General features: G+C 38.5%; 1 protein-coding gene across 4 annotated transcripts in view; it reads right to left on the bottom strand.

The window, feature by feature from the left end:
- Nucleotides 1–2,092: 2,092 nt before the first annotated feature.
- The window catches only part of LOC109020906 (2,3-dimethylmalate lyase-like), a 29,643-nt gene continuing 18,009 nt past the window's right edge, over nucleotides 2,093–13,726 (bottom strand). Inside the window, exons 6-9 of one of the 4 annotated variants that reach the window (XM_019003431.2) lie at nucleotides 13,236–13,456; nucleotides 9,933–9,969; nucleotides 9,685–9,835; nucleotides 2,093–2,375 (exon numbers count right to left, since the gene is read on the bottom strand). In XM_019003431.2, the coding sequence (XP_018858976.1) occupies nucleotides 9,717–9,835; nucleotides 9,933–9,969; nucleotides 13,236–13,456 (377 nt within the window). In that variant the 3' untranslated portion in view covers nucleotides 2,093–2,375; nucleotides 9,685–9,716. Of the gene's footprint in view, nucleotides 2,376–9,524; nucleotides 9,836–9,932; nucleotides 9,970–13,235; nucleotides 13,468–13,726 lie in introns of those variants that run through there. The other 3 variants (XM_019003430.2, XM_019003432.2, XM_019003434.2) reach the window with 3 other exon arrangements.

Raw genomic sequence — 13,726 nt, forward strand, 5'->3', positions numbered from 1 at the left:
ATGGCACCTTTGTTGCTCCAGATATTCCTTCCTTCCTCCTGGGGCACGACAGTCCTTAGTGTTGTGTGAGGTGGACCGATGGTATGTGTAGTATCGGAGCATTGCTCTCTGGTCATCCTCCCCTTGAATGATGAATGTGGGCCGATTGTGTCGCGCCCCCGGTCCCTTTGTTGGTACTTCCTCTCGTTGCTTCTCCAGGAAGTCTCTTTCCCCTTTTTGACGAGGCTTGGTGTGGACTGGGGGTTTCCCCTTTCTTTTCGTGTGCTCTATTTCCTTCTTTCGAGGTTCGGTTAATGCTCGGAGAGTGTCTTCCACATTAATGAAGCTGTCAGCCTGGTACATGAATTCTCGCTGCGTCGAGGGGGTCCGCCTGGCTAGTTCCACCATAAACTGGGAGCGGGGCAAGACACCTCCTAGGAGTGCCGCCAAGGTGATCTTCTTGTCTTGGTTGTCAGCAGTCATGCGCTCCTTATTGAACCGGGTCAGGTAGGACTTCAAGCTCTCATCCTCCGTCTGTTTGATAGTGAGGAGGTATGCGGCTGGGCTCTGCCTCCTCCTACTAGACATGAATTGGGTTAGGAACAGCTTGGCTAGCTCGCCGAAGATGTCCATTGACTTAGGTGCCAATGACCCAAACCATGCATGCGCAGGCCCCTTCAGGGTTAGCGGGAACGCCCTACAAGCGATTTTTTCAGGAAAGCCATGCAGCGTCATGTGAGCCTTGAAGGTTTCCAGGTAAGAGAGGGTCCCTGTTCCCATCGTACATCTCCATGATGGGGATTCTAAATTTCGGTGGCAAAATGAATGCCATTACTTCTTCAGTATAGGTCAGACCTGTGCTTGTGAGCAGTTGGTCCACCGTTGACGACGTATCCACTTTTCGCACTGTCTCCTCGTACTTCCCCTTGAGGTTGCGGAGCTCGTCTTGCATGTGTTTTTGCTCTTCTTTTTTAGGCCCCTCTTGCGTATTTCGGGACCCCACTTGTTCAGTGTCGTTATCCTCCCTACCTTCTCGATCATTTTGGGGATTCTTGAGTTCCGCATTCTCCTTGCTGAGTGTTTCCACCTCGCCAGTCAATTTTGTCACCCATTTTTCCATGGCTTTCAACCTTGCTTCCATGGCATCCCCCATTTCTTCTGAGTTGTTCGGAATGGGTTGTCGTAAGCATGAGAAAGACACACAAGATCTATTACGATCCCACAGACGATGTCATGGTTGATGTCGCGTTTCGCACACTCTTGGGCTAGGCTCCAACAACTCAGGTCTTCACAACAAGCCATGTAAAGAGAGAAATGTACGCTGCTTTGAGAGGGCGGCCTGGGGGCCGGGGAAGCCTTCAATGCCAAAGTCAGTAAATGTTTTTGGAGTATAGTAAATAAGTAAGAAAACTTAAAAGTCAGAGAGAGTATCCTCGTACCTGAGATCGGCTATTTATACTAGAAGTTCGGTGAGCAGATCAAGCTTGTCGCTATGATATCTGGAGTCTTCGTACTGTTCATTTGTCAGAATCTTTAAATGTGGTGTGGTCCTACGACGGTTCCATTAATGTGGCGTGCCGCTCAGGTGGTAGAGCCATTAAATGCGGCATGGTTCTCCAGTCTTCTCCCCTTTGATTGTTTTCCCTTGGCCCGTTCATGCTTTCTCTATCAGCAGATCGACGATCCTTCACACGTTGGGCCTGCTATGTGGGAGGGCACTCGAAGACTGGACATTATTCGAGGAACCTCAGACCAACGAGTCCCGATGAGTCCCATCTCCTGCTGCACCGTCACTCCCACAAGTCGTGTACAGGGAATCCTCTTAGTGGGCCGGATTTGTGTCCTTTCATTTTGGGCCGGGTTTGACTGGGTCTCTTGGGCCTCAGGTAGGGGGAATATTCCCCACACACTATTCATTACTTGAATTAAATATAACACTGAGCAACTTTTTCAACCTACGAACTCTTTGCGCTGTTCGTAATGAGTAATTTATTATAAGTATTTACAATGAAAAGAATACTTCTTTTTTGGAGGATGCATGGATTGTGGTTTGGTCACGTCCACTTTTGTTTTCCAATTTCTTTGATATAGTAAAAACGTTAGCACTTAATCATGTGGCTCATGTTATATTTGGGAGTCCATTTATAATAATCATGCATGTAATAACCGTCTAAATAATTATCACATTATTTTTGTCAATACCTCCGCAAAAAGCAAAAATCCACAATGGGACAGAGAGTTAAAAGTGATTGATGTGGACAAGAAATCAGGAATTCACATGAATTGGATTCGAGCTTTAACGAACACCATAGAGGGCCTTGGCCATGCTTTTACGTATCCATTTAGGCATAGGCTCCAGTTTGAAACCTCCTGATTATGATTGATTATCCAATTTCCTACAATAGGATAAGCAGAAAAAGTGAAGAAATAAAACTAAAAATAAAACATTATGGCACTCATCACCAACCATATGTTTTGAAAAAATCAAAACAAAAATATCTAACATCTCAAAAGATCGCCAGAAACTGTAATGCAACTTATCAGAACCTAGTAAATAACACCCATCTAAAACAAAGTATAAACAAACTCTTCTAAGTTGCCAATAACGCAGTCTTTTTTTGATATAAATAAGAAAAATTTATTAATCCACATAATTAGGCATAGCCCAAGTCTACAAGAAGTATACAAGAGAAAGAAACCTAATTACAACTTAAGAGCTGAAAAAATAGCATGAAAGTCATTGAGACTAGTCCCATCCAATATAATAACCGAGGTCCAAAGTACCAATGTACGGAAAAAAACCTCTAATCCCTCTAACTGAACATTCTCAATTGCAAAAACAACGCCCATTATTCTCATTCTAAATACACCACAAAAGGCATAGAGGCACCATCTTCCAAATAGCCGCAATTTGTCGATTACCCTGAATACCTCTCCAACAAACCAAAAGATTCACACCACCCTCTTGGGCATCACCCAAGCAATACCAAGCCTAACACAAACCTCATCCCATATAGCCTTAACCACATCACAATGGAGAAGAAGGTGATCCACTGATTCGCCACACTTCTGCACATAAAGCACCAATCCATTACAACAATACCATGCTTTGTCAACTTATCAAAGATCTAACCGAAAAAAATCTTATTTCCATGATGAATCCAAAGAAACCTAACAATGATACCACCACCTCCCAATCCTGAATAGCTCTAGTAAACCTCACTGACCACTGAAGAAATTATCCATATAATCAGCCACATAAGCACCATCCAAAGCAACCCTAAAAAGAGAAGGGAAAACATTCTTTAAAGCATCATCTCCACACTATAAATCATGCCAAAATCTGATCCGGATGCCCCTACCCACCTCAAATCTGAAATTTCCAGAGAAATCCCCCCATCAATTCCGAATGAATTTCCACACTCCCATACCATACGCCCCTCTTATTTCGTTTGAGCACCATCCTCCCCAAATACTCCCATATTTGACATCAATAATAGTCCTCCAAAGTTCCTAAAATTGCCTTATTAAAAGTTCTCAGCTTTCTAACCCCCAAACCGCTGTAAGATAAATGAGTACAAATCTTGTCCCACTCAAGTAAGGAGTGCAGACCTCCAAAAGAAAAGTATGAAAGATCTTTTCCATTCTATTAGTCACTCCTGCAGGCAAAGGAAATATAGATAGAAAATAAGTTGGGAGGTTAGATAAAGTGCTATTGATTAAAGGGATTATTCCCCCTTTAGACAAATGAATCTTTTTCCGACCAGCCAACCTACATTTGATCTTTTCGATAACTCCATCCTACATTGCTTTGGATTTATGAGGTACCCCCAAGGGAAGACTATACTTCATTGGCAAAGAAGACACCATACAACCCAAAATATAGCCAATTCTCCTAAATTATTAACCAAACCAATGGGGACAAATTCATACTTTGATAAATTCACCTTTAGAAGCCAAAAATAGCTTCGAAACATAGCAAAAGTGCTCGCAACGAACGAATCTGATCAGCGTTCGACTCACAAAGGATCAAAGTGTCATCAGCAAAGAGTAGATGGGAGAACTTAATGCTGCCATGCAAAGAACCACCCACTAGAAAGTCCAAGATAAGGCCCTTCTCCAATGTCGCCCTCAACATTTTGCTCAATATGTCCATTACTAATACAAAGAGGAGAGGAGACAAGGGGATTGTCTCAATCCCCGGGAGCTATTAAAAAAACCTGCAGGGGTGTCGCTAACGAAAACCAAAATCTAACAGAAGAGATGGAATACTTCATCCACTTACACCACATCTCCCCAAAACCATAACTGCCAAGAATATACACCACAAAATCAGTTAATATGGTCAAAAGCCTTCTTCATGTCAAGTTTACAAAGATACCTGGCACTCAGTGACAAGGGGAAATGGGAGGGGCATGGTTTGTAAAAAAGAAATTATAGTAACTATTTTTATTCTTTTCCTATTTTATTTCAATTAGAATATAATATTTCTCTTTTTAAAAAACTTGTAATTATTCTTGATGAAAAATTATGTGGTATGCAATTGCGTTACTTAAAAAAACTTTTTCAATATATGTTATTCAAAACTTAGTTTATGGTTTACATATATTATCTTCTTTTTTATTTTTATTTTATTTTATTATTATATAATTCCTATATAGATCACTTCAACCGCATCATTTCATTGCAATATATGAAAAACTTAGTACCAGTATTCTTAGAAGAATACAAATTTAAGATTTATTTGTTACTTTCTTATTTTTTACATATTTTTTTTATCACTTCGTTGAAGGTATTCCTAAAAATCTCAATTCAACTATTTATTCTAGATATAAAAAAAAAAAAAAAGGAAAAAAGGAAAAGAAAAAAAAGAAGCTAGTATCCGTCTCCTCCAAACTTATAATCCTGGCTTCGTTCCTACTAGCACTCTAAACTCTTATTCTACTTTCCAAACATTGATTAGCAATGAGGACCGAGCCAAGAATTTGTCTTCTCTTGAAAAAAGCATTTTGTGACTTTGAAACGATCTTTCCCATGACCTTGCTCAAATGATTAGCAAGAACCTTTGAGATGATCTTGAGGGACTAACGAGACTAATGGGATGAAAATCTTTCACCTCCACAGACCTAGTCTTTTTTGGAATAATAGTAATGAACGTAGCATTAAGACCTTTTTCAAATTTCATATACTAGTGAAATTTAAGAAATACCTTCATGATGTCCTCCCTAACAATGTTCCAACAAGCCTGAAAGAAGGCCATGGGAAAGCCATCTGGTCTCAGGGCTATCTTTTTCCATTCCTCTTATCAGATTGAGCACCTCCTCTCTTCAAACATCCTCTCCAACCAAACCGCACTAGGTTGATCAATCGAATCAAAAGCCAACCCATCAACCTTGGGTCTCCAAAGATATTGCTCTGTAAGAAGCTTTTCATAAAAATGAACAATGTGATCCATGATCTCAAAACAATCCATACGTAACGACCTAACCCAATATTATTAGGGATAAATTAAGGATAATTTTATTGGGCTTAAATTAAGTTTGATCGGCTCTTTGGATGAGCTCACGAGCAATAATTTTTTAGGTTGGTTAGGGATTTTAATTAGTCCTGAGAGCCAACTTTTTGGCCTGTTAAGGTTTAGCGATTGATTTTGCGTTGATATCTTTGGAAGCCCAATCAAGATTTATTGGATTATTTTGAATAGGCCACCGGCCAAACATTTATTTAGATAAGTTATGGAATTTTTATGGGGCTTAATAACTGAGTTAAAGTCCATAAAAACATGGGTTTATTTTGGACTTGAGATGAGGCCATTTGAATTTATTGAATACTAGGCCTATGAAAATATGGATATGCCCAAGAGATTATTGGATCATTTTAACGAGCCAACCCTTTTGTCGGAGCCCAAATAAGGATCCTAGAGGAAACAAATAAGGAGCCCAAATATGCCTGTACAAAGACCAACCCAAGGCCCAAAACTCAAACTCGTGGGACTCAAGGTCCAGTTTATTTATAAACTCCATACCATGCACGTCTCCATTCCACTAGGTTTCACGACAATACTATATATATACACATTATACATGTTCATGCACAACTTCCCCTCCTACCAAGCACATGGATCACACGACAAGCCTTCATCTTCTTCCTCAAGTCCCTAGGGTTGCAGCAAAACCCTGCACGGAGCAATAGCCTCCAAGGCCCCCACTGCTACAACAAATGCTGCCACCCTGCACCACCAAAGCCCACACTTAGAGCCCTATTGCACAGAACAACACAAGAAGAACCATGCCATCGCACCATGAACCACTAAAAACCAACCCCGGTTACAACAAGTCTCCACCGTAGATAGCCAACGAAAGGCCCCTCCTAGTTTCTGAAACCACCCCGCACGCTCCAAGCCCCAGCATCTTGCCTGGTTCACCATATGCCAACCTCGGTTTGGAGGAGAATTAGTCGAAGACCCACTATTCCTCCCATCCAAGTGACACTGTAGCACAATCTCTCTCCACCACAAGTCCCCTTTGATCTTCAGAACCACTGCCGTGAGCCAAGCCAACTCGTGTGCACCATAAAGAACCAAACGAGCCTCTCTCTCTCTCTCTCTCTCTCTCTCTCTCTCTCCACGTAAACTCCCCTACTCCCTCTAATAAAGTGCATCACATCTCCCTCTCTTGTGAAATCACCCTCTTTCATGATTTTGATATATGGGTCGAGGTAATTTGGTACGTACGTGAGTGTACTATATAGGTGATACGGATTTATTATAAGAGAAAAAATATTTGTAACCGTGAATTGTGTAACCACCGAGTAATCGCTTTGAAAAAAGTGAATAAAACATGACCCATATGAAAAAAATTAATTTTTTTAATAGTGGACCCTACTCTTTTACAAAACAATTATGCGGTACTTATACACTTCACGGTTGTATGTAAAATTACTCTGATTATAAATGGGCGGGTGAATTTCAATTTGTGTTATGGGTTTAATGGGTATATATATATATATATATATATATATATATATATATATATATCGATTTAGGAGAGTTCAAGCCCATGAAAGGTTATAGACTATTTTAGGAGAATTGATGAAATATCAAAAAATTTAAGTTGGACACATGAACATTAAATTTACGGATTTGATGTCAATATTATGGAGTCAATGTTTTTTAGAGTGATGAGGACTTGGTTTATGGAAATATAGGTTAATTTCGAATTTAAGGGAATTATGAAGTACGTGTTAAATTAGAAACTTATGTGAGTTACGTGTATTTTATAGGTAATCAGTCGCACCCTGAAAATATTGGATTAGCACTACGAGGTAAATAGCATGATTATACCCTTACACATATGTACGATAAACAACATGTCTATTATAAAAGTATTATGCATGCACGCCCTCTATTGGAAGCCCATTTTTATGTATCCAAGTCATGATAAATTTATAAATGCCATGATTTTATGCAGAAGTTGCATGTTAGTTGCATGACATATGCTTCAAGATATTTTATGAAAATCCATAATTTTATGTGAATATTTATGCATTAAAATATTCATGATAAGTCATGATTTTATATGAGAGTTATGCATTAAAATATTTATGAAAAGCCATGATTTTACGTGAAGAGTTATGCATCAAAAGATTTATAAAAGATCATGATTTTATGTGAATATATAACACGACATTTTATGATAAGGCACGATTTCTTTTGAAATCTATGATATGATAAGACTAGATATGACAAAAAAGTATGCATGCATGATTATGATGAAGTATGAATGTTAAGATACGTAATGGCCTATGTTATGATATGAAGACGGTACCATATGTTATGGATATATTGCATTGCCAGGTTGTACATGCTGGTAGTGCACCTAGTGCGTATTTCTTATGTATAGATTCCACAACTCGCGGCCATGGGCGAAATCGGAGTCTACTTAGATTCGCTAATCCTAACTCATGGGGATTAACAATGGGTACTGTCCTATGACAAGTGAAAGACAAGTTAATACATTTTATGCACAAATCAAGTTCATGTTCATGTTACTACGTATGTAACTATGAGTATGCATGTTTTTCAAGAACACTTACATTTTTATTATGTTTACTGTATTATGTGTTGTTTATTGAATATTCGACTTATTTTTTTATATTTTTATATTTTAACCTCCCCATGTGAGAATCTTTATGAGGATGGAGGTGCAGGACAAGACTTGGCCCAGGGAGGCGAGGTAGAGGCCTACACAGTTTATGGCATGCTCAGTTTTATGATTTCTAGTTTGGTGAGTTATTCTTGATAAGCACATAAGACTTTATTGTTCTTAAATAAGTACTTTTGCAAACTTTCTTTTGGACTTTTAAGTATTTAATAATAATTGGCTTTATTTATTTATATAATCTTTTGAATCTGGTTCTTCCTTTAGAATAAAAGTTTTAGAGTCAATGTCAGTAGCACTCTGATTCCTCGAGATTTCTAAAAATGACTTTATTGGGAAACGGGATGTTACATCGTAAGAACACTACCTGCTAAGTGAAGCACCTCAATGACATTATTTATTCAATGAGATTGGCAACTCTGAAAACAATTTGGTGCACTTATCTTCTTCCTTCAGCAAAGAGCTCGAGATTTTTGTCGCCAATAAATCTCCTCCATTAGTATGATATTTTCCAGCTCAGTTGCCAACATTTTTCATCAACCAAGAGGGCCCCTGCAACCTCTTTCTAATAAAAAAAAAAAAATAGAGCTCTTCGAAAAGAGACTTCATCTTATCAACAATGTTCCCAAGGATATTATATTTTTTGTAGAATCGGCTTAGCTTAGGTGATGCATTTGAGAGTGGTTGATCTTCTTGCATATTGGAACGAGCTCATTGGTTGTTCTCAAGTGGATGTGGCTTAGAAGATGGTTCTTTTGTCTTATATTGTGCATTTGAATGGAAAGGATTGAGAGATGTTTCAATGACAAGAAGTGTACTTTGGACCAATTTTGGAATTTCTTTGCGTGCTTTTGTTGTTTCGGTTTTCTAGTTTAGAGGTTAACAGAACTTCAGCTCATGATTTTCTTGTGTTGGAAAATTATTCAAGGTTGTTCCCAAGTGGTGGCAGTGTGGAAGATAATCTCATTGTGCATCATGTGGTGCATTTAGTCGGAAAGGAATGAGCATTGTTTTGAAGACAGAGTGCACATTGGCGGAGCTGTAGAATTTCTTTGTACACACTTTAATGCTTTGGTTTTCAGCTATTGTACTAGATGGGAACAATGTGCGTGACTTTTTGTCTTTAATTTATTGTTCATAAAATGTATGTAGGTGCTCTTTTGTATACCTCCTGTGTACACGGGTTATGCCTATTTCATTCTCATTTATAAAATTTATCTATTACTTATAAAAAAAAATGATTTTCATGTCACTTTCTATTTCCTAGAATGTATTTACAATTTAGGTGTTTTCTGTTGTATACTTTCTCTGTACATAGATTTTGCCTATACATTCGCCTCTAATAAAATTACTTCTTACGTATAAAAAACAATCTAGATATAGATCAACTGCGACTGGACAACTGGATTCTAGACAGCTATCCATAATAAATAATATTTAACATTCTCTCAACAAATGCAATGGAACTTTTTTATTTGGTAGGTAAAAAGAAATTTTATACATAAGAAATGCCATGGACATTTAATTATGCTTAGGATAACTTTACCATGAAAACTCTGGAAGTCAACAGTGGAAAAGCTACTCCAGAAAAACTTGAATCCTGTCGCCCATTGTGTCAATAAAATCTAATAACTGCTTCCCACCTACTTCATCTGCTGCATCATCCAACAATGCTTTGATATTTACACCCCCCAATGCTGTAAACAAAAATGTGCAGAGTTTTTCATTTAACCGTCCAAGGACTTATCTGAGCAGACATCTGTTTACACTAAGTTTGTAAACTGCAGGGATTACCTGGTACAATATTTGTGATTCCTTCCAAGAATCCAGCCTGTGTAACATTTAAAAGAAACAAAAGATCACTTCTCGTAAATCAAGAGGATTTAACATAGTATAATTACTGACGCAAATAATCAATGTACACGTGAAGCATGGTTAATTAGGCATCTTTCACTTGGCTCAACACACGGGGGAGACTTGGGACTTCAACTTCAACACCCCTCTCATATGGTGGCCTAATAGAATAAAAGAAGCAAAACCAAATGGACTAAGCATGAGGAGCTGGCTCCGATACCATGTTAAGAACATCTAATTGATGTGAGACTTCTCTTAATAAGAGCATTTGCTCTGAAGAGTACCTTTAAGGTTCAGATAAGTTATGTAGGAGCTTAAACTGGAAAGTCCGAGGTTGAGAAATCCAGCTATTTGTGCCAAGCTGAATAAACTCGATCAGATAAGAATTCAAGAGTTTGCACATGTTCATGTGCTGAGTGTCTCCTGCCGTTCTTTTGGATAACACTAAAGACACGTTTGGCTTGCGGAATGGGCATTCCTATCCCTCAAGAAATTGGAAAAGGCATTCCCATTCCTTTAGGAGTAGGAATGCCCTTCCTATTGTTTTGTTTGTAGTGACAAAACATAAATGTCTCAACGGAATTGAAGAAGTGAAACTCCTAAATTTCATCGGGTGGCTAATTCCCACCAAAGAAACCACGCCATCGAGGTACTTCATTCTGATGGAAGTGTTCTTTCGGATCATTATCAGATAAAGGATCATATTGTTCAATTCTATGAAAGGCTTCGTTCGGAGCAATATTCTTGGAGACCTAAGCTTGATGGGTTAGTTTTTTATACTATTGATCATTCGTGTGCTGTTTGGTCGGAAAGAACTGTTCAAGAGGCTGAGGTTCATAATGTGATAAGAGGGATGGCTAAAGATAAAGCTCCAGGTCCATATAGTTTTTCTATAGCTTTCTTTTAGGCCTATTGGGGCATTGGTGGATATCATGCAAGTCTTTCTTGAATTTCAGTCATTCATGAAATTGGAGAAAAACCTTAATGCGACTTTTATTGCCCTCATTCCTAGGAGGGAGGAGGCATTGGAGGTGAAGGATTATCGCTCCATTAGTCTTGTGAATGGTTGTACAAGATCATATCTAAGGTTCTTGGCAATCCTATGAGCTTGGTTATGGAGAAGATCATTTTGAAGTTGTAAAAAGCCTTTGTCAAGGGAAGACAAATTCTCGATTCGGTGCTCATTCCTAATGAATGCTTGTAAAGGAGAATTAATTCTTTGCAAGTTAGATATGGAGAAGGCATGTGATCACATAAATCATAAGTTTTTACTGTACTTACCTGGGAGATAAGGATTTGGGGAGAGGTGGTGTAAGTGGATTAAGCATTGTACTGCCACTGCTAGATTCTCAGTTTTGGTGAATGGAACCCCTGTTGGTTTTTTGTATAGTTCTCGAGGTTTGAGATTAGGGGATCATTTGTCTCATTTTCTCTTTGTTTTAGTAATGAATGCATTGAGTAGAATGTTGGAGGCAGCGGTGGATGAGAGTTCTCTTTCGTTCTTCTTGTGGGATGGCATTGGGGATGAGAATAAGTTCCATTTGGTTGGCTGGGATAAGGTTTGTACCCCCATTTCAAGTGGAGGTTTAGCAGTTTGAAAGCTGAGAATTTTTAATAAGGCACTCGGAAAATGGTTATGACGATATCATTAGGAGGGGGATGCACTTTGGAGGATTGTTGTTGATGCCAAATATGGGAGCATTTGGGTAGGGTGGTGCTCAAATGAAGTGAGAGGCGTGTATGGTGTGGGATTGTGGAATTCTATTCACAAGGATGGGGGGATTTTGTTAGTCATTTTAGATTTGTGGCAGGTGATGCACCTCGGATTAGATTTTGCATTAAATTTGGTGAGGGGATATGCCCCTTAAGAATGCTTTTCCTTCTCTTTTTAGATTGCCTTCGATCAGGATGCTCCTGTGGCAAATTATATGGACAACTCCAATGCTTCTCTACAGTGGAATGTGAGATTTATTAGAGCTATTCAGGATTGGGTAGTAAGTGATATCTCCGATTTTTTCAGCATGTTGTATGCTTCGAACATTGATAGTCGGGGGGAGGATAGTTTGCTATGGAGTCATCCTGGAAACAAGAAATTATCGGTCAAATCCTTGAATAAGGCTATTCTTGCCAATCCCATAACCCTTTTCCTTGGAGGGCATTTGGAGGAGCAAGGTGCCTCTCAAGGTTGCTTTTTTGGTTGGCTGACTTCTCTTGGGAAAATTTTGATGATGGAAAATTTGAGAAAGTGTGGTCAGATCATTATGGATTGGAGTTTTATGTGTAAAAGAATGAAGAATTTGTGGATCACTTAATACTCATTGTGAGGTGGTAAGGATTCTAAGGGATGAGATCTTTAGTAGGATTGGTATTGCTTGGGTGCCTAGGAGGGTAGTGGATTTTCTACTTTGTTGGAGAGGTATCCAGGGTAACCACCAAATTGCTGCCGTTTGGAAGATATGCCTTATGTGGTGTATTTGGCTTGAGTGGAACGGCTGTATTTTTAAAGATATAGAATGCTCGTTGGGAGAGATTAAAGATTTTTTCTTCCTTTCATTATTTCTTTGGGCATCTGCTATTGTACTTGATGGGGCTTGTTTACATTATTTCCTTGTTGCTTTTTCTAGTTCCTAGTTTGTAATTGGGTGTTCTCTCTTGTATACTCCATGTGTATTTGGGCTATGCCTAATTACTTGATTTAATAAAATTTCTTTTTACCTATATATAAAACATAAAATTCCTAAAATATCCAAACCCCACAATTTTTTTCCAAAAAAAACCATTATTCTTAAATTTAAAATAAAAAGATACATGGTGACCGGCCACCTATCAAACCCCAAGGGGCGCCAGACCAACCACAGAATAGCACTCTAGTGCAGCCAGAGCCTTAATGGACATAATGGCGGAGGGTGGTCCGACCACCCCTATGGGTTTTGTTGGGTGACTGACCACCATTATAATTTTTGAAAACATAAAAATGAAAGTGTATTTTTAAAAAATTGTACACCAATGCTCCTGGGAGGAATATAGCTATTCCTCATTTTGGAGACCATTCCTTATCCTAAAAATATAATCAAACAAAAGAATAGCTATTCCATAGAAATAGCTATTCCTTTCTATCACCCTATTCCACTAATCAAACACACCCTTATTCTATCCAAGAATGGAAGAGTTCTTTCAACGTTGCACGTATCAGGACCATTTCAAGGCAGTAGTATGGTGTGTCCAAAGAGGATAATGACTTACAGGGATCCTAACATCGAGCCTCTCAAATCCATCTCTTCCAGTTATTTTGATTCTCAATGTCCGTGACCAGATCTGCGAAAAAGGATCCCTTGAACCATCTGCACCATCGTTATTGTACACATAAGGAGTTATCACTTCAACAATGGGATCATCAGGACTTCGACCTCTCTGCTTTGTATCATCTTGTGCACTATTTTGCATAGAGTATCTGCTACTGCTGACTGACAAATATCTTTTAGTTATAAGAATTAGTAAGAAGGAAATCTATAACTGATAACACTATTTGGTTAAAATCATGTAAAATTGTGCTTTTCTAAAATCATCTATAAACTCTATTTTGTATCGATAAAGAATGCAACATGATTTCATACAGTTCTAAAATCATGTGTTTTTCTAAAATATCTCACTATTCTCCAACTAGGACTTTACATTATCTTTCCTTAAATAAATGAGACGTCCTTAGGTTTTATAAAACTGATCTTATATCCAGC

Source organism: Juglans regia, chromosome 7 (assembly GCF_001411555.2).
Source record: "Juglans regia cultivar Chandler chromosome 7, Walnut 2.0, whole genome shotgun sequence".
NCBI lineage: Eukaryota > Viridiplantae > Streptophyta > Magnoliopsida > Fagales > Juglandaceae > Juglans > Juglans regia.